The sequence below is a fragment of the Lithobates pipiens genome, unplaced genomic scaffold, assembly GCF_037356315.1.
Source record: "Lithobates pipiens isolate NorthernLeopardFrog02 unplaced genomic scaffold, aLitPip1_a1.2 Scaffold_18, whole genome shotgun sequence".
Lineage (NCBI taxonomy): Eukaryota > Metazoa > Chordata > Amphibia > Anura > Ranidae > Lithobates > Lithobates pipiens.
This window is the reverse complement of record NW_027507758.1, coordinates 632,311,341-632,337,979: the sequence shown is the minus strand read 5'-3', so window position 1 is coordinate 632,337,979 and position 26,639 is coordinate 632,311,341. Positions and strand designations below refer to the sequence as shown.

Below are 26,639 nucleotides of genomic sequence, written 5' to 3'. Positions count from 1 at the left end.
CTTATTATATATCTATACACATTTTTTTGCCTTTCATTTATGTTTTAAACAGAATGGTTTGTTTTATAAGGTTACATAGTTACATAGTTAGTAAGGTTGAATAAAGACATCAGTCCATCCAGTTCAACCTGAGTGAGTGTCTACAATTGTCCCTATCCCTTTACATTGCAAACTCACATTGGTCCCTACCCTCAAGGAGCCACAATCCAAGATCCCCAGTTGTATACTAGGGCCAATTTTAGACAGAAGCCAATTAACCTACCTGCATGTCTTTGGAGTGTGGGAGGAAACCGGAGTACCCGGAGGAAACCGACGCAGGCACAGGGAGAACATGCAAACTCCAGGCAGGTAGTGTCATGGTTGGGATTTGAACCAGTGCCCTTTTTTTACTGCTAGGCGAGAGTGCTAACCACTACACCACTGTGCTGCCCACAAGGTGAGGGGTTTACATATACTTTAACTTCTATCCTTCCCTGTGTACTGTACTCATCAGTGTATGAGTATGATCTCAGGAATTAGTATGAAGTCATGTCTGACCAAGGAAACTAAGGGGTCTTCTTATAGAAAAGTCATTGGACAAATGTACCAAAAATTCATCCAGCCAATTCTGGCCATAATTTAACACATCAATTTCCTATGATCGTCAGCTCCATCTAGTGGCCATTACAGGGTATTTTTCCTGAAATACCTCAATCAGTTTAAATACGAGGGGAGTTCAAGTCAAACCGGGAATATTGAGTTCATGCAATAAAAGAACAAATTTCAAGGAATGGAAACTATTTATTTTTCAATATCCCCCGGCTTCATTTCTACACGTACCCCCTGGAGTTTACCACTTGCCACCCGTATAACTTGCTTGGCATGCGTGCATGCACCCCATCGGCGACCCCCTCCCACTCTGATTATACACAGCGGGAGCTGATCTGCGGGTAATGTGAACTCAATGTCCGCCTCACCCGCTGATCATCCAGCACAGAGGCCGAATAGTAATCGGTAAACAAGGCAGATTGTCATTCTGTCAGTAGGGAAGGCATAAGTCTTGTGTTTCTGCAAAGCAGTGACATGGATCCATGTCTTTCCCTACTACAAGCACCTCTCCCACAGTACACAAACACTGGCTAGGCCCACATTTAACCCTTTGATCACCTCTCATGTTAACCCGTTCCCTGCCAGTGTCATTAGTACAGTGACAGTGCATCTTTTTAGCACTGATCACTGTATTAGTGTCACTGGTCCCCTGTGCTTGAAGTCTTCTGCAGATATCTGCGAGTTTTACACCTTCGTTCACAGCAAACGTCATCATCGCACGCTGTTCCACACATTAACACTGTTATCTGCCACTTTGCATAACAGTCCCTGGACTGGCTGCGACTTGTGCGCCGCCTATCAGTAATACAATACACTTACCACTACATGTAGTACTGCCACGCGACCATCCCTTATTATACCTGTAAAATGAAAAGGCCCGGTTTGATTTGAATGCCCCTCATAGCACAATACTGTATTATGGCCACTAGATGGAGCCAAGGAAATCAGTGTATGAAATAAAAATACATCCAATATTCACCATGGCTGGGCGAATGTTGGTCACATTCATTCAACAAAATAGACCTTTAAGTGCTTGTTAAAGTTTACACCACAAAATGTACTCAGCCAAAGAAAGGTAATGACTCCATTTTTATTTTTCTACTGCTATTAATGGCCAACACTGTACAACACTTCATCCATGTCTTTGGTGATCTCCGATCTCCTTATCAACTGTTTATTACATGATGAAGATCAGCCATGGAGTATATCTGAGGTGTATATCAGGGTGTGCTTCTTCCCCACATGAGAGCTGTGATGTCCAGCAACATTCATATAGAAGACATTTCCCGCACTCAAGGCACTAATACACCTCGAGGGTTGTGTGGAATCCCTGATGTACAGGAAGACAGGACTTCAGTGAGGAACAGCTCCCTCACTCAGGACAGGAATACGGCTTCTCCCTCGTGTGAGATCTCTGATGTTTGTTAAGATGGGATTTCTGTGAAAAACATTTCCCGCACTCAGGACACAAATACGGCTTCTCACCTGTGTGAGCTCTCTTATGTCTGGAAAGACTGGACTTCTCTGAAAAACATTTCCCACACTCAGGACAGGAATACGGCTTTTCCCCCGTGTGAGATCTCTGATGTATGACAAGGCCTGATTTTTGCATAAAGCATTTCCTGCACTCAGGACAAGAATATGGCTTCTCCCCCGTGTGAGATCTCTGATGTGTGTAAAGATGGGCCATCACTGAAAAACATTTCCCGCACTCAGTACAGGAATACATCTTCTCCCCTGTGTGAGATCTCTGATGTGTGGAAAGATGGGACTTCTGTAAAAAACATTTACTGCACTCAGGACAGGAATACGGCTTCTCCCCAGTGTGAGATCTCTGATGTGCGTAAATATTGGACTTCTGTGAAAAACATTTACCACACTCAGGACAGGAGTACGGCTTCTCCCCCGTGTGAGATCTCTGATGTGTGTAAAGATGGGACTTCACTGAAAAACATTTCCCGCACTCAGCACAGGAATGCGGCTTCTCCCCTGTGTGAGATCTCTGATGTCTGTAAAGACTGGAATTCTCTGAAAAACATTTCCCGCACTCAGGACAGGAATACGGCTTCTCCCCCGTGTGAGATCTCTGATGTTTGTAAAGATGGGACTTCTCTGAAAAACATTTCCCGCACTCAGGACAGGAATATGGCTTCTCCCCTGTGTGAGATCTCTGATGTCTGGAAAGACTGGACTTCTTTGAAAAATATTTCCTGCACTCAGGACAGGAATATGGCTTCTCCCCCATGTGAGATTGCTGATGTATGACAAGGTCTGATTTTTGTATAAAGCATTTCCTGGACTCAGGACAGGAATACGGCTTCTCACCTGTGTGAGATCTTTTATGCGCATCAAGATTGTATTTTGAACGGAAACACTTGCCACATTCAGCACAGGAAAAGCTCTTCTCTGTTGGAAGGACGGCCCCGTCCCTCACAGTCTGAGGTTCCTCAGGATAAGAGGAATACGATGGTCCATCTACACTGTGTGGTGCCGGATGGACATTTGAGGTAGTCGGGTTTTCTCCTGGACTATACTGTGTGATGTCCTCATCTTCTACTTTACAGTCTGGAGACAAAGTGAGACAATCCTCTGAGGTCTTCCTCATCTCCCGTCCATCTACTAAAATAGAAATACAAAGATTATTACTAGACATGAGCTGATTGGTTCCCCTAAACCAGGACTCCGCCCACATCAGGCAGCTTTGTCTCTGAGGATCTTACAATTCCCCCCTCAAGGTAACTAGTAAATGGGTCCTCTGATCTCCTACCAGATCATTTCTTTATTCATGGACCTTAGTCAGAGAGCGAGGAAACAACGAGAACTGTCTTTTATAGGAGTGACAGTGATGAGGGGATTATAGGACGAGTGTCCCCTCCCCCTCTATCACTCATTGCCATCTTCCCAACACAAGAAGTCCTGCACTTCCTTATTTAGTCCATGATTTAGTCATGAATAACAGCGGGGCTGAGCCCCACCAGAGGTCAGAGAGTGAGGATGGGGGGAGAACAACCAAGATGAAGACTGGACTGATCCTGAAGACCACCATCATTGGGTTACTGACTCCTCCCACATTATCACTTTCTGTTTAAAGGTTCCAGATTTGGAGGATGTTATCACATTATTATCACCATGTCAAAATCTGTGCTCCAATCACATCATCAAATATAAAATGTCCAGCTGGTATGAAATGGATGTAATAAAAGAGAATACATATTATGTTTATATATAGCAGTGGGTAGAGGGGAGAGAGCAGAAGTCAGGACTATGTAATGTACAAATTATTATATGGGATACATTAGGTAGGATTTTATATATATGGACGTTTATGAGGATAGCAGGCCCTCGTTGGGCACTAATCAAAGTGCTGGCAGCCTGAGTATTGAGTACGGAGTGTCCGAATGAAGATCCACTTCAAAGGCTTTGCTATAAGCTAAAAAGGAAAAAAGATCCCGGGGTGAACAGGAGTGGTATGACTCAGCTGTTGAGACATAAATGGTGAAGTATCCCACACATACTTAAAGGACCTTTTGCCGATTCGGTTTGCTGGTGGTGAAGGACCATATGTACATACCTAGTTTGTTTGTCGGACCAGCGGCCGCCTGGGACATGCATATACATTTATAAATGAAATCCGCCTGAAAACCCCAGGGAACGGTAAGCCAGCTTATCTTAAATTATTTGGCTGCAAATCGTCTGCGGAGTTGTTGAATATATGGGATCTTCTGATAACCATCGTATGTCTGACATGTGCTGTGTCAACTAGCTTGATCTGTTGTAGCGTACTGTAAAAGGACTAAAAGACTGAGTTCGGATTTAATTAATTAACTCGCTACTAATTGGAGTATCTCCAGCACAGATTGTCAGACGGGTCTCTGTGTGTAAAAGATCAAAGAAGGAATCTATCACGTGGCAGAAGTTTTCCTATACCATAGTACAAGCGACTAAGTGGAATGGGACTCTGAGCTAAAAAATACCTGATCGAATTCACCAGAGAGACTTCCATGAAATATGCCTTGCTGCAAAATTGGGGCGTTTGAACGATCCCCGTATTATCCATAAAGGCTAGCCATGCATAGTATATGGGGGAGTAAAGGAGTAATTAAAGGGGTTGTAAAGGTTCGTTTTTTTATTTTCTAAATAGGTTCCTCTAAGCTAGTGTATTGTTGGTTCTCTTACCTTTTCCTTTGATTTCCCTTCTAAATGTTTTTTTTTCTTTGTCTGAATATCTCACTTCCTGTTTCTCCTCCAGTAAACTTCTCACCATCATCCGAGCGGTGGTTAGTCAGCCAGAACAGCTTACTGAGGAGGAACAGGAAGTGAGAAATTCAGACAAAGAAAACAAAGGAAAAAAAACATTTAGAAGGGAAATCGAAGGAAAAGGTAAGTGAACCAACAATGCACTAGCTTAAAGGAACCTATTTAGAAACTAAAAAACGAACCTTTACAACCCCTTTAAGACTTTATATCTTTAAACAATTATCCCCATTGTTGATTACTGCTATTTAGGTGACCATACACGTGCCGATTTTTTGGGTTTTCTTTTTAGTTTTTTTACTCGGAAGCATTATTTGTCACTATTAGTGTTTACTCGGCACATCGCCACGTGTATGGCCACAGAGGCGCCTTATCCGTCTATTGTTGCATGTATGTATGTGTTTGTCATGTCGGTTAATGCCAGGTTGTATTTATTGTGTAAATAGGGATGAGCCTTGTGTCGTTTTGGAATTTTGTTTGTGCAAACACCAAAGATCGATTCGTGTAATATATTTCAAATTGGGGTTCATTATTTTATGCATGTTTTGAAAGAAATAAATATTTTTGATACAAGTTAATGTCTTATGTGTTCGCCGGAACCAAAAGGTAACTACTTTCTCCCTTGTTTCCTGGTGTTGCTGCGCTGTTAACGGGATACAACAGTAGGAGAAAGGTTCTTTCTCTTCTTTATATATATATATATATATATATATATATATTATATATATATATATATATATGTTATTTGAGCTACGGAACCGGTCTCTTATGATTTGAGGAGTGACACAAGGATATATTTCTTTCACAAGGGCCCTCTGTCACTATTGAATCTCAGCAGTAATGAAGGAGAATGTGGTCAATTAATGTTTTTGTAAGGATTTTATAGTAACAGAATGATGTAATGTACAACAAAGAGTATATAGTGCAGGGGTCAGGACACATAATATTGGTATTCAGTAATCAGTGGTAGATTTTTTTTTTTTTACATGAGACAAGTTGCAGAGGTCCCACACCGCTGCCTCCCATCTCCTGAGACTGCACTCAGTGACTTGGGTCTGAGACTATACAGACATATCCCTCCACCCGACACAGCCATCAAAATACAGAGTAAGTAACCCTGGAAGAATTGTCTGTCAGACATCTTGCCATACTAGGGTAAGGGGCAGAAGACCCAAACCACATGCCCCAGGTGACTAGGTTTAGTATCGTCTATGGTGAAACTGAACCCCAGAATCTCCATAAATCCAGTCTAGAGACATAAATTGTGTCTGCAGCACAGAGAAGGAAGATTATCGGAGAGAAATACAGGAATCCAGGAATACAGGACGGGGAACACAGCTCAGGAAAGTGACCAGGGGATTACAGGCTGATATCACCCAGCCCCCGCCCTACTCTGGACCAATCAGTGAGCAGTATGGGTGGAGGAATGTATTTAGTGTTAATGACCCACCTGTGCTGATCTCTGTAGGAGTGTCCTCCTCTATAAATGTCCCCTTTATTCCATCCTCCTCCATAGACTGCTGATCATCCCTCACATACCTCTCTTCTTCTTCTGATTTCACCTCAAATTCTATATCGATTGAATCTCCACTCTAAATCAAGAAAATGAAAGTGAATATCAAGAAAATGAGAGAGAATATCATCTGTAAGATATAAGCTTTCATATAGTGATATTACATATAAAATTCACACATTGTCTCTATAAGTATGTTTTATAATCTCCATCCCACCAACCTGGCTCACCACCCTGCAGGCAAATCCCCCCTCCTGCATATAGAACTTCCTCAGGGGTAGAAGATAACCAAAACCTTAGACATAAATGAATCCAATAAGCAACCTCTTGAATAGTAAGACAGTTGAGTACCCAGTTGCCTATCTATGATATTCAGGCCCAAATACAACCCTAGTATGTAGAGCAGATTCTGAATCTTGGTATAACTACTAAATCATCACCTTCCTACCAGTTTCCCGCCTAATCAATACCAGGACCACCGTATGCAATAGAGGCGGAGCTCTCCATCCAGACCTTCCAGACCTTATCAAACATTTTTGGGCAGCCCCTACTCAAATATGTGGCTTTATAGAATGGAGACACCCAATTCACAAGTCCTTTCCAGTAAGACAATGATGGCGTCATTGTTTTTTTCCAGTAGATGATCAACACCTTACAAGCATAGAATAATAGTAGGCTTAGTAAGGTGTGCTGAGACCTAGTTGGCGCCAACCCCTCCACTAAACCAAGCAAGCATGTTGACACTGTCATAGGCACTAGCAGAGCAAAGAACAATCTAATATTGTGACTTTGAAGGTGCTAAATCCTCCTTGTAGAACAAAAGTGATGTAAAATTAGTCTATAACAAAAATGATAGCAAGAATCTCCAAACAGCAATCAATCACAGTAAAACATCCCCTACATCAAGATAAGCTATTATCTCTATATCCATGCATAGATGGAGGCATGGACATCCATGGCATGTGCCAACACTTATATGAGAAGGAGCTACAGCCAACGCGTTTTGCTTGGCAGCTTCTTCAAGGGTTCCCTTACGGAATGTGCCCGATCGGACCGTTTTGTCGGATAATCCGACTGCGTGTGGTCTCCATCGGACTGTTGTCTCCGACGGACCAAGTTTTCCAACTTGTCTGTAAAATTTTCCGACAAAATGATCCGATCGGACAAGGTCCGATCATGTGTAAAGAATTCCGATCGGACAAAGTGCCGCGTATGCTCAAATCAAATTCCTACACCAAAGCTATTGGCTACTAGCGTGAACGTAGTCCTGTCATAACAAAATAACGTCATCACGTTCTGAACGATCGGATTTTCCGACAACTTTGTCCGATCGTGTGCATGCAACAGTTTCCGACAAAATCCGACGGATTCAGTTGTCGGAATGTCCGACCGTGTGTACAAGGGCTTAGAGGAGTGGCGATTGCATTGTAGTTGCTGTAAAAGAGGAAATATTTGCCATATTCATGACAATTTGAAACACATCACTTAAAAAGGTATATTTATACATTGATTTTAAAACTTACATTGGAGAAAAAGTACTGAGAAGCCACAAACTGAGACATTACAATTTTCCACCAATGCGTTGTGTGATGAACCAGATGTCTGTCCCCATCAGGCAGCTCTAAAGCCAGCCAAGGAAATCTGCCTTGGAAGCCACCAGCTATCCCATATGTAAGGATAGGCAGAAAAGGCTTGATCAGGCACCCTATTTTGGCCATCTGACTCTGTGACAGAGAAATGAGATACTCTGTCCCTGCCATATATGTTTCGTATGCCACAGAAGCTAATCTATATCATGTCATATCACATATCTGGGAGAAACCTCCCATCCAGGGGCGGACTGACAACTCATGGGACCCCCGGGCAATAGGAGATAATGGGGACCCGTGGCAATCAGAGATTATGAGGCCACACAGTATACACAAACAGTATACAATCACACAGTTTACACATACATGTACACACAGTATACACAGATATGTTTATATTGGCTGAGAGGTACTGGAGAGGTGGGGCAGCTATAATCTTAGGATTTTTAGACCAAAAGGATGTCGGTAAGGGACATTTCAGAGACAGATGTAAAAAAAAAAACACAGATTTTTACATACTGTCCCTGGTTTTACGTAGGTTGGCAACCCTGATGGGGGCCCCTTAGTGGCCCAGGGCCCTCGGGCAGTGCCCGAGTGGCCAAATGGTCAGTCCGCCCCTGCTCCCATCCACAAGTAGCAGCAATATCAGTAGGCAAGTTCCTATTGCTTAAATAAGCAGTTAAATCTGAAACAACACAAAGTGCTCATATAAAGAACCAATCTTCAAAACAAGATGGATAAAGACTTTGATATGCTAGTAGAGCAATTATAGATTACCTTAGTACTGGCAAGATGGCAGCAAAGTCAACCGCAGATGTTGTTCCTTCAGGCATGTCAAAGACATCTATCCATAGGAAAAGTTACCTCCAAATGAGAATCCACAGGTAATCATACATGTAACACCTTTAAATAGGATTGATTGGCGCCAAAAACGCTGTGTACCTGACAAGCCCTAAATGTGCTACCGCGCATGCAGCCAGCAATTCGCGCATGCGCAGTAATGGCCGAACGAGCGGCCGCAGCAAAATCAGTGCCCAATCTAAGTCTACACTCATACATCCGAAAATGCAGGAGGAGACCCATAGGGCACCAAGGCATATAGTGCCACCACATCCCATCTATGAGAAATAAATAAATGTAATAAGATCAATCAATAGTGAAGTCTTAAAGAAATGTACCCAATGCTATCTACTGGCCACAGCAGGCAATTACATATCGGGAAAAAAAAATTATTTTCACACATCCAAAAGTTTAAACTCAATGTCGCCATATTGTGTGTTAAAAGGAGATGATGGGAGTAAGTAATTCATTTCTATATGACTGTTGCTCACACAATACCTACATATAGTAGTTCTAGTCAAAGACTCTCCAATAAAACACCTAATACCCAGAAGGGTATTACTAATATAGTGACACTTCTGGATGTTTTAATTCATAAATATGTAACAATGTGGGTACACACATTCATAGGATTCAAGACTTCACTAGCTCCTCAAATCTATGAAAAGGGGAACGGATTTTCCATAGAAACATGACCTCAGTCTGTGCCATTGCATGGGACAGACCCCGTGGTCACCCACACTGGATCCAAAATATATCTCTTTTAAAATTATTTTGATTATATGTACTTTATAATTTAATCTTCCAAGTCTTGCGTTTTACAAAACCCTCTTATTCAATGGATGTACTTATTAAATATATTCTACTCATTATTAAAAAGGAAAAGAAAGAAAGCGCAACCAATAGCCATACAAAGACCATTTACTAACTCAAGACAACTGCAAGACTCTAGTGATTACCTATATATAAAAGACTTAAAACACGTTACTTAATTCAGACCTGTCGATTTTGTAGACTGTAAGCAAAAAATCCATTGGGTCTCCAACTGTAAGAGGCGTTTGTCAATATCCCCACCCTTAGCGGACCCCCTGACATGTTCAAGAGCAAAGAACTTCATATAGCTCAACTCAAAGTCATGATATAGGCCAATAGGGTGGCTGATAGCCGATTCCATTTTACCATTTGGGATTTCATAACTGTAATCTCTGACCCATTTTTAAAAGGTCTTTTAGTCTTACCTACATAAAATGCCTTGAATTGTCACCCCATGTAGTAGACTACACCCACTGTGTAACAAATACTGGCTTCCTTAGGAGTCCACAATTGTCCATTGGCTAGTCTAATAGTCTTGCCTTTCCCTATCCATCTGCAGTAATTACATTTTCCACAGATGTATGTGCCCTTTCGTTTCTGACTCCAAGGGATGGTGGAGATTATCTCCTGCAGATGACTATGAGTTATGCCGTGTATACACGGTTGGACTTTAGGGCAGAAAAAGTCAGACGGAATCTTTTCATTGGATATTCTGATCGTGTGTGGTGTGGGCACGATCTGACTTTTTTTTTTGAAAATTCTGACGGACCTAGAAATAGAACATGTTTTAAATCTTTCAGACAGAATCAATTCCTATCTGGAAAACCATTCGTTTGTATTCTGTTCCGACGGACCAAAAACGACGCATGGGCAGCTATTGGCTACTTTCTTTTTCTAGTCCTGTCGTATGTGTTGTACGCCACCGCGTTCTAGACGATCGGACTTTGGTGTGATCGCGTGTAGGCAAGACCGTTTCAGCGGAATTCCGTTGGAAAAACCGTAAGAGTTTATTCTGAAGGAAAAAACGGTCGTGTGTACGTGGCATTAGAGGATCTTTGAGGGACCTTTTCCTACGGTAGGTTACATTTGGTTTATCACCTATGTTTTTGTCTACTATTTGGTCATCTCATAAGAGATGCCAATGGCAAAACAGTATCATTCTAAAATCCACATGGTTTTGAGAAACATGGTAATGATACGAGTGAGTGCGTTGTCCTCTATCCTATGTTGAGTATACAAAAGAGACTGATGAGACCTTTCCTTTGTTCTCTTGAAAGCTTTTTTTTTTAGGCATTTATTGCTGTAGCCTCTGCGTAATAGGCACATTTGTAAATCTTTAGCCTGAACCAAAATATCCTCCTCACGACTGCAATTTCTCTTAAGTCTTAAATATTGACCATAAGGTATGCTGTTATTCAGGGCCGTGGGATGGGCACTATTAGCATGGAGGATGGTGTTAGCTGAGGTTGGTTTCCAATATAAGTCTGTGGTCAGACGACCGCCTGGTCCTTTTAAGATCTGAATATCCAGGAAAGTGACTTTATTTAGGTCGCATTCCATGTAAATCTCAGATTTAGGGTGTTTCTACCAATCCACTGCATAAATTCTTCAAGCTCCTCTTGTGTGCATGTCGAGATCATCAAAATATCGTCTATGTACCTCGATTGTGACAAGCCATGCCTCGGCTGGCACAATGATGTCATCCAATATCTTCAATAGATCTCTAGTATCCTGTACATACGAAAGGTAAAGATGTAATGAATGGTCTTAGATAGTCGGCTATCAATTTACTCGCTTTCTCAGAGATACAGCCTATGCCTCATACTATTGGCCGCCCAGGTGGTGTAAGCCCTTGCACACACGATCGGAGATTCCGACGGAATGTGTCCGATCGGAGCGTTTTGTCGGATATTCCACCTGTGTGTGGTCTGCATCGGACTGTTTCCGTCGGAATATCCGTCAGACCAAATTTTCCAACTTGCCGGAAATATTTTCCGCCAAAATGCTCTGATCGGACATACTCAGATCATGTGTAGAGAATTCCGATCGGACAAAGTGCCACGCATGCTCAGATCAAATTCCTACATCAAAGCTATTGGCTACTAGCCTGAACGTAGTCCCGTCGTAACGAAATAACGTCATCACGTTCTGAACGATCGGATTTTCCGACAACTTTGCCCGACCGTGTGTATACAACAGTTTCGGACAAAATCCGACGGACAACATCCGACGGATTTGGTTGTCGGAATCTCCGATCGTGTGTACAAGGGCTAACTCTGTTCTTATGCACCTTCGGTAAAAAGTAAAAAGTAGGTATAATTGGATATTGATAAATTCGGATATATTTTTGTTCATAAGGCCAGCCTCAAATGCTCCAAAAATAATCTCCCTAAATTCCTGGTAAAATGTCTGAATTTGTTTTTCAGATACCATTCCTTCTTATTAATAATATCCATACACATCCTAATATGCTTTGGAGCGATCCAAAATCACCACATTCCCTCCCTTATCTAATGGTTTTATAATTCTATTATCGTTTTTACACAAATTCTGCAGAGCTAAATTTTGGGAGTGAGTAAGGTTACTCTCTGCGGTGTATATATCAGGAAGAGATCTTATGTCATGGAAAACTTTCTGAACAAATGACCAGATATGTATATTACGTTGGAGAGAGGGGAAATGATTGGAATTTATTTTTGTATTCTGAGATTACTTCCAAGTTTAGTGTTCGATGTCTCCAACAGCCTAGCAACTGGATCCATGCAATCAATTGAGTTACTTTCTTCCCAAAGTTGCATAAGGTCTTTTAGGGCCTGAAAATCGTTGATGGTAAAATCTTTCCACAGCTCCATATCCTTATCTTTTTGAGTCTGTGGCGTAACAGTAGTGTCGTGAATGACATGGAACAATAGTTTCCTAGCAAAGAGCATAACATCCTTTGCCAGCTCAAATATATTGCCTTTCTGGGTTGGGCAAAAACTTAAACTTACTGTATATGACTAGAGTCAGCCGGAGTGTGTGAGCTTCTCTAACACTCTGAAGTCCCCGGATAAATTTTGGCTAGTTTTGCTGGTGTATAATATATTCTGTGAAGAAACTTAAATTGGATCAGACAATCTCTTGCCGATACTAAGCATGTAATTGTGAAACTACACATATCAAAGGTTCCACCCTTGGGAGGAGAAGAATCCCAGTCTTTTCCTTCTCCCAAGTCTGGAACCTTTGCCACCCACTGCTCCCTACACCTGACTACTGAGGGAGGAGGAGTAGGAAAGTGTTACTTGTATAGTTCCGATAGGGATTTTTTCATTGACTCGTCCAACAGGACAGATTTCAATGTGGAGGGCCTCGTTACCACCCTGACACAGCCAAACTGAGAAACAAAAGCATGCGTTAATTGAAGGTAACTGAACAGATATGAGATGGGCAGGTCAAGTCTCTGTTTTAGATAGTCAAAGTGGGATAATTCTCCCCCCTCAACAATGTCACCCAAGGTCCTAACCCCCTCTGACCCCATATGACTGGGTCTGGTATGGAAAGAAAGCGTGAAAAACGGGGATTCAACCACAAGGGAGAAGCTGGCAACAGAGACTCAGATGCAAATGAAGCAAAAAGGAAATTCTGGAAAGCCGCACTCCAGAATATAGCCTTTATTGTAAAAAAATAATAAAAATCCAAAAATACAAGACAGCAGAAAATAGGACAATGAGCTGACGCGTTTCACACTTAACCACTTACAGACCGGACCATTTTGCTGGTCAAAGACCAGACCACTTTTTGCGATTCGGCACTGCGTCGCTTTAACTGACAATTGCGCGTCGTGCGACGTGGCTCCCAAACAAAATCGACGTCCTTTTTTTTCCCACAAATAGAGCTTTCTTTTGGTGGTATTTGATCACCCCTGCGGTTTTTATTTTTTGCGCTATAAACAAAAATAGAGCGACAATTTTGAAAAAAATGCATTATTTTTTACTTTTTGTTATAATAAATATCCCCCAAGAATATATAAAAAAACATTTTTTTCCTCATTTTAGGCCGATACGTATTCTCCTACATATTTTTGGTAAAAAAAAAAATCTCAATAAGCGATTATTGATTGGTTTGCGCAAAAGTTATAGCATTTACAAAATAGGGATAGTTTTATAGTATTTTTATTAATAGTTTTGTATTATTATTTTTTTTTTACTAGTAATGGCGGCGATCAGTCGATTTTTATTGTGACTGCGACATTGTGGGGGACCCATCGGACATTTTTGACACATTTTTGGGACCATTGTCATTTCGTTTATACAGTAATCACTGCTATATAAATGCAGTGATTCCTGTGTAAATGACACTGGCAGTGAAGGGGTTAACCAGTGGGTGGCAGTGTAGGGGTTAAGTGTTCCTAGGGGTGTGTTACTAACTGTTGGGGGCTGGGCTTTCATTTAGTGAACACTGATCTCTGCTCCAATCACATGGAGCAGAGATCAGCGTCACTAGTTGCTAGGCAGAATGGAGAAATGTTGTTTACACTGCATTTCCTCCATTCAGCCGTCCCGTGAGACGATCGCGGGTATGCCCGCGGCGATCGAATCCGCGGGTCCCGCGACCAGACTCACGGGGGTCCCGACCAGCGCGGGAGCCCGCCGCTGGCGGTGCGCTCCCGATGGCAGGGCGGCATTGAAGATTGGACGTACCTGTACGCCAATATGCCTGCCCGTGCCATTCTGTCGACGTACATCGGCGTGCGCTGGTCGGGAACCGGTTAACAGGGCTTAGTCATGGCTTACTTAGAGACTCAGATGCAGGCGCCAGTAGGTTCCGAGTATTGTCCCAGGGCCCTAATGGTAGCTCTCATAGTTCCGTTAAAGGAAATTTGGCTCCAGGATCACGATGGACCAGGAGTCGTAGACTCTCATATGAACCCAGCACCACTGCCTCCAATACCGTGGCAGAATCTCCATCATCCCCAAGAAGCCACCTGTGCGTATAAAACTCCCTGGCCAGCCAAAAAACACTTGTATAGATCAGGCAGCGCAAGACCCCCCTGCTTCCAAGGCTCCTGAAGAGTCCGTAGACCTATCCTGGGAGGTGAGTTTCCCCATATGAATCAGCCAAAAAATGCCATTCACCCAACGAAAAAAGGGATGCGGGATCCACACCAGAGAATTGTGCAAAAAATATAAAAAGACCGGAAGGATCTTCATTTTGAGAAGATTTATACATCCCAAAACCGACAAGGGGGGTTCTTCCATAATCCAGCTTTCCTTTTAAGGAGCTCCAGCAGGGGAAGCAAATTAAAACTAAGATAGTCCGTAGCCCTTGCAGAGATGCAAATCCCCAAATACGTGAAACATGTGATCCATGGGGCGGGGTGTGGCTTGGAGATGGCGGAGGAGTGAGACACACGCTCTGAGAGCCCTGATCCTCCACCTGGTCATTAGACGGTGATGGAATACCTGGAATGCCAGACTATGATGCGGTAGCCTGCATGTGGTAATCTGCACTGGGATGAAGAGAAGGGAGAGGCAGCGGAGACAGACAGCACAGCCTGAGATTGAGCTGTTTTTCCCCCGTACACGAGCCTCGCGAAGACACGCAGAGCCTGATACAGAGAACACTGAGGGACGTGTGGAGCACGTGATACACCAGGGAGTGAGAGAGCCGGTGTGGTCTTCCCCCGCTGCATCAGCTGAGAGTGACATGGAGCAGCAACATGCTGAATACGAGGGACAGCAAGGAGGGAGAGTGGGAGATCTGGATCTGAGATCGCCATTGCAAGCCCTCCCTACCCGCGCAGACCTGCTGGCACTACCGACTCGAGCGAACATGGAAGCGATGGTTGCTCGTCTGGAGGAGATGCACCGCAGAGAGCTCAAGGCTGTACAGGTAGAAGTTCAGCAGCTGACAGAGAGACTGGTGAGTGGGGAGACCGCATGGTCCTCCCTGGAAAGCCGAGTTTACCATCTAGAGCAGGTACAGAATGTACAAACCTCCCAGGTCTCTGTTATGCAACTACGGCCTCCTTTTATGGTTCCTTCTTTTTATTAGCTAAAAAGTGTTGCCCCCGCCCGACTCTGCTTCCCTTCCCCTTTTTTGGTAATACCTCATTGGATTTTTTATTTTTTTTCTTCCTCTTTGTTTGCCCCCTCGGGGAGGCTGAGAGTGGGGTGGACGTCTCGGGGAGGGTGGATGGAAGGGGGAGGTGGGGTGGAATTTTCCTCCCCTTTATCTCCCCCCCCCCCCCCCCGGGAGGTCCCTAGAGTGTCCACCCGGGTTTTCCCTAAGTAGGGATACAAATAACTGAGCTGTTAGTGCTTCAGATTTTAGAATTTAGATACCGCCCCTTTTCCATACCTGAGAAGAAGGAAGAGGAGGAAGGAAAATTTTTTTATTTTTTAGTTGTTTTTTTTGGGGGGGGTGGAAACTAGCACTGTATTATTTTGTACTACTACATAATTTAGGTGGAACTATATAATTTGGTATGTGTATAGGGAATACTGGGGGGGAAAATTTTGATTATTTTTGGAAAAGGGAAGGAAGATTGAGAATATATGGAATAAAATGGGAAAATCTGGAGGGAAGATATAAATAAGAGGGGGAGAGGGGGGAAGTTATCAGATTTGTTTACATTGACAGCTTAGACAGAATGGGAACTCTAGGGAGTCTAAGATAGAGCGTACGGTATTTGTAATTGGGAGGAAGCAAGAGAGGGGTAGAGGTGGGAAGGGGTAAGAAAGAGGAATGTGGGAGAAGATTACCACTGCCCCTTGGGGGATGGTGGGGAGGAAGGTGCAACGGGAGGAGGGAAAGGAAGGAAGGCATGTAAGTATAGGTAAAAAGGCGAGGTAAAATGGATAGGAAGCCCTAGATGGGGGCTATAGGACCGGGTGGAGGGGACTAGGAACAGAGCTCTCGGCTCTATGCCAGATCCAGGCCGAACCCCAAATTAGGTTTACACCCACCTGAGCCAGACGGCCGGAGGCTCAGAAGGGGGTGTCTCTCTTAGGGGTATTGGGGTTTTTTTTTTCTTCTTTCTCTCCCTCTCTCCTCTCCCCTTCCCCTCGCCCAGGATGGAGGGGATAAGGGTGACTTCTTTGAATGTAAAGGGACTTAATGTCCCGGAAAAAAGAAGGATGCTATTAAATGATTTGAAACGCCACCGTACAGATGTAGCATTTGTACAGGAAACGCATTTTAGGACGGGTGGACTCCCTTTACTTCAGAACAGATTTTTTCCCTGTGTTTATCATGCACATAATCAAGAAGCAAAATCTAAGGGGGTGTCCATTCTGATTTCTAATCGGATATCTTGGTCTCTTTTGGATAGACGAGTAGATGGGAATGGACGCTTCCTATTTCTTAAAGGCCATATTGATGGAGTAAAAGTAACTTTGGCTACGATATATGCACCAAACATACAACAAGATGCTTTCTTTAACAAAACCTTGAGAAAACTAGCAGAATTTGTAGAAGGAAAGTTGATTCTGGGAGGAGACTTTAATGTCTCCTTGGACCCCGGAATGGATACCTCCATGGGATCATCCTCAACCCCAGATGGCGTTAGGAAGAGGGTCAAACGGGAGATGCAGTTGGTAGATGCATGGCGGATTTTTCACTCAGGAGAAAAGGATTATACTTTTTTTTCCAACCCGCATCAACAGTACTCCCGTATTGATCTATTCCTTGTGCCACACTACCTACTCCCGTCGGTAATAGAGGTGACGATAGGAAATATAACTTGGTCTGACCATGCACCGGTTACATTGCAGATCTCCCTGTCTAGCCCGGCTCGCTCCTCGGGACGTAGCTGGTGTTTGAATGAAAGTCTGCTACAGAAAGCAGATATACAGGAGGATATAACAAAGGAAATGATGGCATACTTTCAGACCAACGACACCCAGGGGAGTGACCCGGGCATGATAAGGGAGGCACATAAGGTGGTCATGCGGGGGATTTTGATTAAACATGGCTCCCAAATAAAAAAGGCACGAGAAGTGCAGATAACAAAAATATTAGAAGAAATTCAAAAACTTGAAATGCAACATAAGAAAGTACAGACACCACTCCTAGGGAAAGATCTAGCACATCTGAGGAGGCAGATGACAGACCTGCTCCATTATAAGGCAAAAGCGGTGATACAGGCAGGGAGGAGAATAGGGTATGAACTAGGAGACAAGTGTGGTAGAGTGTTGGCGGGGAAGCTTAAGGAGAAGGGGAGGACAATCTACGTACCCAATATAAAGGGAAGAAATGGACAGTTAATTACAATGCCCAAAGAATACTATGCGGCCCTCTATAATTTGACATCCCCTTCCTTTCCCATGGATAAAGTGGAGGAATATCTATCCTCGGCAGGTCTTCATAGACTGCCCTCTCCGGTCTGTAATAGCTTAGAAACCCCAATAACTGTTGAAGAACTAAGTGTAGCAATAAAATCAGTCAAAAAAGGGAAGACACCAGGTTCCGGATGGATATACAATACAATACTATAGGAACTTCTTTCCAATATTGGGTCCACATATGGTAAAGGTTTTTAATGCGCTCGGCCGGACTGCTGCACCCCCTCCGGATATGCTTAGGGCTCATATTTCGGTTATCCCAAAGGAAGGGAAGGACCCGGCAGAGTGCGTCAGTTACCGGCCGATCTCATTGTTGAACGTGGATTTAAAACTTTTCACTAAAATACTGGCCTCCCGTCTACAATCGCACTTACATCAGCTGGTGCATTTGGACCAAGTAGGGTTTATCCCCTCGCGTGAAGCGAGAGATAATGTAATCAAAGTACTGAACTTGGTACACTTTTCCAACCAAACAAAAACCCAGAGTGTCTTTTTAAGTATAGACGCAGAAAAGGCATTTGACCGGGTCAACTGGAGATTTATGTTTGCGGTATTAAGACACATGGGGGTGGGAGAGGGTATGTTACGGTGGATTGCTGGGATATATACCTCCCCACAGGCTTTGGTGAAGGTAAATGGAGTTTTCTCAGAACCATTTAAGATCTCAAATGGAACCCGCCAGGGCTGCCCTCTCTCACCCCTACTGTTTGTCCTCTCATTAGAACCACTATTGAATAAAATCTGACAAAATCCGGACATTCAGGGACTCCAAATAGGGGAGCATAACTATAAAATATCAGCATATGCGGACGACCTTCTGTTTTCCCTATCCAGACCACACATCTCCCTACCAAACCTATCCAGACCACACATCTCCCTACCAAATTGTAAGATATGGGGAGATATCAAACCTAAAAATAAATTATACAAAATCGGAGGCAATGGAAGTAGCTCTGCCCTTAAGGGTAAAACAGACTATACGACCGAATTATAGCTTTAAATGGGTGAATGTAGCACTTAAGTATTTAGGTACATATATCCCAGATAGGATGGAGAAGACTTTTACAGTAAATTTTCCCCCGCTACTACAGGAAATTCGGGCACTATTAGACAAATGGAAACAGGGACTACATTCGTGGTTTGCCAGATGTAATATTATAAAAATGAACATACTGCCAAAATTGTTATATCTATTCCAGGCCATACCTACAGATATTCCAACAATTTTTTTCCGCCAGATAGATACTCTATTCACTAAATTTATATGGGCGAATAAACGACCAAGGATTAACAGAAATATCATGAGAGCTCCTAAACGCTACGGCGGCCTGGCAGTACCAGATATGTTTAAATATTATCAGGCAGTACATATTGGCAGAATGATAGACTGGTGTAGACACACAGAATTTAAATTATGGACAAAAATGAACAGTCCAGTACCCCTATGTAGGGCAATCTGGTGTTATACAACATTACCAGAATTGCTTAAAAGTAGGGGTGCACCGAATGGGTTTTTGGTGCCGAAACCGATACTGAAAATAAAAAATACACTAGGCCGAAAACCGAAACCGAAACAGCACCGATACCGAAAATGACTGTTTTTAAAAAATATTTTTATACAGGAGGTGGTCAGAGACTGGGGACATGGTTGAGGAGGTGGTCAGAGACTGGGCACATGGTTCAGGAGGTGGTCAGAGACTGGGCACATGGTTCAGGAGGTGGTCAGAGACTGGGCACATGGTTCAGGAGGTGGTCAGAGACTGGGCACATGGTTCAGGAGGTGGTCAGAGACTGGCGACATGGTACAGGAGGTGGTCAGAGACTGGCGACATGGTACAGGAGGTGGTCAGAGACTGGCGACATGGTACAGGAGGTGGTCAGAGACTGGCGACATGGTACAGGAGGTGGTCAGAGACTGGCGACATGGTACAGGAGGTGGTCAGAGACTGACGACATGGTACAGAAGGTGGTCATAGACTGGCGTCATGGTACAGGAGGTGGTCAGAGACTGGCGTCATGGTACAGGAGGTGGTCAGAGACTGGCGTCATGGTACAGGAGGTGGTCAGAGACTGGCGTCATGGTACAGGAGGTGGTCAGAGACTGGCGTCATGGTACAGGAGGTGGTCAGAGACTGGCGTCATGGTACAGGAGGTGGTCAGAGACTGGCGTCATGGTACAGGAGGTGGTCAGAGACTGGCATCATGATATAAGAGATAAGTGTGGTGTCCCCTCGTGCAGCCAGTGTGGTGTCCCCTCGTTCAGCCAGTGTGGTGTCCCCTCGTGCAGCCAGTGATGCCCCTCGTGCAGCCAGTGTGTTGTCCCCTGTGTAGTCAGTGATACCCCCGTGCAGCCATTGATGCAGCAAAGAGAGAGGAGAGCCACCTCCGCCGTCTGGTTCAATAGAGCGCCGGGAACGTCACAGCTTTCATTTCAATAGCTGTGTGTTCCCCCGTCGCATACAGCCCCTCCCCCTTGTCCGGGGAACTGTGATAGACAGAACCTCCGTCCAGTCTGGACGGGTGATCTGTCTATCAAAGTTCCCCGAACAAGGGGGAGGGGCTGTATGCGACGGCGCGCGACAGGGGAACACACAGCTATTGAAATTAAAGCTGTGACGTTCCCGGCGCTCTATTGAACCAGACGGCGGAGGCGGCTCTCCTGCGCTATTACACCTCCCATGATGGGCTGCATCAGGGGCGGGGGTCCGCCCCCGCCTAGGCCCCGCCCCATTTTCAGCTCAATTATCGGTCGTTTTTTCCTTTTGGCAAATTGCCGAAAGGGCCATTTTCGGCCGATATGTTTCGGCGGCCGAAATTTCGGTGCATCCATACTTAAAAGACATCCACTTATAGGCCCAACGTTGCGGATAGGGGCTAAGATCAGTCAAAATCCTCAATTCTCTACAATAAACTCACCGCTATTCCCCATTCTGGGTAACCCCGGTTTTTTATCGGGAATGGAACTAGTTGCATTTCAGGGACTTATAGAGAGGGGCTGTACTCAAGCATCGCACTTTCTACAATTGGAAACATGGCCTTCGATCGCCACATTGACGCAACGAGGAGGCCGCTATGGAATACATTTTTGGCAGGCATTACAGTTGCGACATTTTTTTTTCAATCATTAGGACCGGCGACAAACTATCAAAGACAACTGACAAAGTTCGAGATATACTTTGAGGAGAAAGAACCCCTTTCACGGGCAATCTCTAAGATATATGAAATGCTGAATGCCCCCCCGAAGGTTTTAAAATGCCTGGAATTGAAAAATGGGATAAGGACCCGGGAAAGACTTTTTCACCCACACAACGGCAGAAGATTATATATCTGGCATTGAACTCATCGATCTGCTCGCGGGACTCAGGAATCCAATTATAAAAGATATCGACGCAGTGGTATTATACCCCGTCAAAACTCTGTAAGTTCTTTCCAGAGGCTTCTGACCGTTGTTGGCGGTGTAATAAGGAACAGGGGACCCTGATGCATATATTTTGGCTATGCCCTAAGATAAGACAATATTGGCTAGAAGTACAAAGGATCTCTCAAAAACTTACATCATACCAGATCCCAGAGGACCCGGCCTTTTTTTTTTGCATCATTGTACAGAAATACCTTTACAAACATACAGGAAATCGGTGATATGCCATCTAGTTAATGCAGCTAAGGCAGGAATCGCACTCAGATGGAAAGATCCCAGGCCACCTTCAATTGCAATGTGGCTAAATAGAGTAAGAAATGTGGACGCCATAGAGGACTTAGTTCTCTCAGCCCAAGATAGAAAGGATCAATATGACGAAACTTGGAGATCTTGGAACTCATTTATGAATTCAGAGGAAGGGAAGAATCTATTGGGGAACATAGCAGAGGAGTGAGTCAGCACGTACTTGAATGCGTTCGAACCCCCTACGTGGGTTGGGAAGAACCTATCTCTTGTGGGGGGGTGAGGGAGTATGGGAGGGGGGCAAATAATAATCGTTTTTTTTTTGTTTTTGTTTTTTTTAGAGGGGGAGTTGGGCTTAGGGATATAAAAATAGATAAAAGGCGAGGGAGGTTTGGGGGATTTATAATAGGGGGAAATAAGAATTATAACAGATAGAACTGGAAAGAGATAGATAAACAGGGTAGATAAGAGACTAATAGATAAATATATATAAATTGGAAGACATAATGTGTAGATAGAACAACTTGGTTTAATTTATAAATACAAAGAGGAAAATGGAATATGTTCTATAGGATATAAGATATATTTATGTAAGAAATGAAGTCTCTGTTGTCTCTTGTGATTACTGTTCCCCCCTACTGGACCTATGTGATATAAATAAAGAAAGTTAAAAAAAAAGAAACATGTGATCCATTTCAATGTTACCCTCAGGTCCGACGCAAACCTCAGTGCCCTGGTCAAGTGGTAAAATGGTCGATTTTGTCCCAGTTCATTGAAAATTTTATAAAATTATCTAAAATACCTAAAACTGCATGCAGAGAAGGACCTGGATTCTTCAAAAACAGTAATATGTCAACCGTATACAGCACCAGGCACTCTCCGATTGAGCCAACCTCCAGTGCACCCACCCGGGGAGGATCGCAATGCCACTGCCAATGGTTCAATCATGAGGAAAAACAGGAAGGGTGACAACGGACAACCCTGCCCGATTCCCCTGTCCACAGCAAAAAAGGGGATATTGAAAGCCCTTATTTTTAACGCCATCCTAGGTGCATTGTATAGTAGGGACACCCACTTACAGTAACGTGGACCAAAGCCCATAAGCTTCAACACTGTCCTCATATACCCCCAATCCACAGTCAGAGCGCTTGGACATGTCCAGCGATACCACCATCCTGGTCCCCATTGTCTTATGAGAAATTTGCAAGTGGGTAAATAGACGACACAGATTTTTATCCATCGACTTCCCAGGCATGAAACCTGTTTTATCTATATCTACCAGGGCTGGTAGCACCACTGCCAACCTAGTGGCCAAGACCTTTGTAAAGATCTTTGCGGTCTATGAGAGGAGCAACATGTATGTTCCTTGCCCGGATTGGGCAAGAGCACCACATACACTTCCAACATAGATGATGGCATTACTTTTTTTTCAAAGAAATATGAATATAGTGATTGCAGCCTAGGAGCAAGCGTGTCAGAATACTCTCTATACCATGTGTGGGGGAAACAAGAGGATGGCCACCTCCATTTCTTTAATAGCGATATCGAGGGCTTTTTTTCCAGCAGGAACATAGGGGAACGCAGTTCCGGCACCTCCAGAACTGACTGTATGTAATGGAAAGGGGTGCTGGGGTGTGCTTCAGGGTCTATTGATGCTGGCTGCTGAAGGATCTATTCTACCTGGAGGGGATTTTTCAGGGGGGGGGTCTACTCTTACTGGTGGGGGACCTATTGTTGCTGGGGGTGGGTCTTTAATAGCTGAGGGGTCAATTATTGCACGGAGAGGTCTACTGTTGAGGGAAGGGTCTATTGTTGCTGGCTGATGGAGGGTCTATTGCTGCTGGCTGTGGGGAGATATGTTGTTGCTGCCAGGGGTCTGTTGTTATGCTGGGGGGATTTTGTTTGAGGTTGCACATTTTTAAGGGGGGATCTATTGTTGCTAGAGGGTGCTTTATTGTTACTGGCTATTTTTCTTGTTATCATGAACAAATTCTATACAAATTACTTATCACCACAAAAATTATACTTGGTTCTGTATTCTCTAAAAGGGCAGTACTGGAAGGTGGGTAGGAGGTGGAACTAAGGACCGGTCCTCACAGGTGGGTAAAGGCCGAAAAAAGGGGTTACTCAAAGGGGGAGTTCCTGCACTTATTCTCTGAGAAAAAAAGCCCTGGTGATATCCAGCACCAGCCAGGTACTATCATCCACTTCTAAAGCAGGTATTGGAAGACCCGAAAAAAAGATAAACCAGCTTTGCCTCATCATATACAGGAATAGGGATGGCCGAACTGTTCGCCCGGCAGTCGGTTCGCGGCGAATTTCGGCTGTTCGCGATTCGCCCGATCGGCGGACTATTGCCGCTGTTCGCCCGGCGGACTTACGTGTTTACTGTGTGAAAGAACTTTGACCTATGATGACACATCCATCATGGGGTACAGGACAGCCAATTGAGACATTACAGCACATGGACAATTGGACATTCCCCCTAACTTATAAATAGACCCGATCCGGCGGCCATTTTACATTCTTTCTTCTGTCACTATAGGGAGAGGTTGTTGTGTGGAGCAGGCAGAGACTGCAGTGACCCAAATCGCTAGCTATTAGGTCCACAAAAGTCCTTTTAAGGACTGGTATGGTGTAGGTGTAGTACAGGATATAGGTTTGAGTGCACTGCTATGCAAGTGATTGTTGCAGCAGATTGTCTTTTGTCAGTGTAGAGAGGGACAGACAGGACGCTGTGTGTAGCAGGGAGGGACAGTCAGTTTAATCATTAGCTGTTACTATTAGGTCCACAAAGGTCCTTTTCAGGACTGGTATGGTATAGGAGTTGGACAATATATAGGGTTGTACACGTATAAAATTCTTTCATCCAAATATAGAAAGAATATTACACTTGACTGCTGCCCTTATGCTGCAGCAGTCCTTTATCAGTATAGGGACTGAGTTACAGTCTGCTAATCACTAGCTACTAGTTCCACAAAGGTCCTTTTAAGGACTGGTATGGTATAGTGTAGTACAGTATATAGGGTTGAGTGAGGTACAGTCTGCTAATCCTTAAGGACTGGTATAGGTCCACAATATATAGGGTTGAGGTGCACTACTGCTGACTACTGCCCTATTCTGCAGCAGTCCTTTATCAGTGTAGGGACTATGGTACAGTCTGCTAATCACAACCTACTAGTTCCACAAAGGTCCTTATAAGGACTGGTATCGGTATAGCGTAGTACAGTATATGGGGTTGAGTGAGGTTCAGTCTGCTAATCCCTAGCTACTAGTTCCACAAAGGTCCTTAAGGACTGGTATAGGTGTACTATTTGGTGTGCAGTATATAGTTGTGTAATACACGTATAAAATACTTGCACATATAGAAAGCATATTATAGTGCATTTCCACTGTGCAGCATTGTGACTTCTGAGCGGTTCTGCAGCGATGCTACAAAGAGTGACAAACGCAATCCAAAAAAAAAGTATTGTAACTGGTGTGATAGACCAGTGGCCCCCAAAAACAACAGATTGAAGCGGGGTGTTATATACCTTCTTCCACATACATACTGCACTTCTCTAGAGACTTTTGTCACAGGGTCATTTAAAAAATGACAGGCAGAGGAACAGGGAGGCCCTTCCGCAGGGGTGGTAGGGGCAGGAGCAACAGGCTTGAGCCAAAGTGGGAAATTGCAGAAGGTGCGTGCGATTACATCAAAGGAAGCACCAGACTTGGTTGAGTGGCTCACTCAGCCTTACTCTTCTGCACCCTCCTCATCCTCTCAATCTGCACCCTCTTCTTCAGTCTCTGCTATGTGCACCCCCAAAGACACTACCACCAACAACACCACCACCACCACCACATACCTTCCGCTTGAGTCACAGGAATTATTTTCCGATCCATATCAAGACATTTCTGATGCGCAGCCACTCTTGGCATTGGATCAGGAAGAGGAGGTAGCAACAACCGCCACTCAGCAGTCTGACGACAGTACCCAGATCAGCCCAAGGAGGAGGTTGGTCCCCGGTGTTGCTGCCTACTCTGAGATCTCTAATTATAGCGGTGGGGAAGGTGACGTCGATGATGACATGTCTAGTGATGTCACGTGGGTGCCCACAAGAGAGGAAGAGGAGGGGAGTTCAGAGGGAGATATGGACCAGCAGATAGGGAGGAGAAGCAGGAATAACTTACATTGCACAGGAGGGACAAAGCAGACTGCTAATGTATCAGGAGCGAGGCATCGACCATGTACGGTCACATCTGGCGCTCCCAGGACGCCGTCACATGGCTCCGCAGTGTGGGCTTTTTTTAACGTGTCCGCTGCTGACAATAGTGTTGCCATCTGCAATCTTTGCAGTCAATACATTAGTCACGGTAAGCCCAACACTCACCTAGGGACGACCGCCTTAAGAAGGCACATGAGCTGCCATCACCGAGCCCAGTGGGAGCAACGGAACACACAAAGCCACACTCCAGGCTCTCACCGTCCAGCCTCGTCTTCTACTTCTTCTCCTCTCTCCTCACAATTGTCCTCTACTCCACCTTCCATCACGCCAAGCTCACGTTTTTCTGCAAAAAGGCAGGCTTCCGTGGGCCTAATGTTCGAGCGCAAAAAAATGATGACGCCGGATAACCCTCTTGCCCAACAGTTGACGGCTGGCTTGTCAGAACTGATAGCCCGCCAACTATTGCCATATAAACTGGTGGACTCGGAGGCCTTTCGAAAATTTATGTCCATTGGAACACCACAATGGAAGGTCCCAGGAAGGAAGTATTTCTCAGAGAAGGGCATCCCAGAGCTATATGGCCATGTTCAGCGGCAAGTGAATGTATCTCTGGCACACAGTGTTGGTGCCAAGATACATCTGACCACAGACACGTGGTCTAGCAAACACGGGCAGGGAAGGTATATCACTTTTACTGCCCACTGGGTGAACCTTCTGACGGCCGTCAAGCATGTAACCCATGGCACCCGTGTAGATTTGGTTTTACCGCCACGGATTGCATGCAGGCCTGGCTCTACTCCATCCTCCTCCCTCTCCTCGACTGACTCTTCCTTTTCCGCTGCTAGCGTC

General features: G+C 44.3%; 2 protein-coding genes across 3 annotated transcripts in view; both read right to left on the bottom strand.

Annotated features, from left to right (window-relative positions):
• LOC143989544 (uncharacterized) overlaps positions 1 to 26,639 on the bottom strand; it is a 221,041-nt gene that overhangs the window by 180,540 nt on the left and 13,862 nt on the right. The window lies entirely within an intron of this gene.
• The window catches only part of LOC143986883 (uncharacterized), a 171,759-nt gene continuing 145,553 nt past the window's right edge, over positions 434 to 26,639 (bottom strand). Inside the window, 2 exon segments of the mRNA XM_077485289.1 lie at positions 434 to 3,207; positions 6,293 to 6,434. Of these exon segments, the coding sequence (XP_077341415.1) occupies positions 1,889 to 3,207; positions 6,293 to 6,434 (1,461 nt within the window). The 3' untranslated portion in view covers positions 434 to 1,888.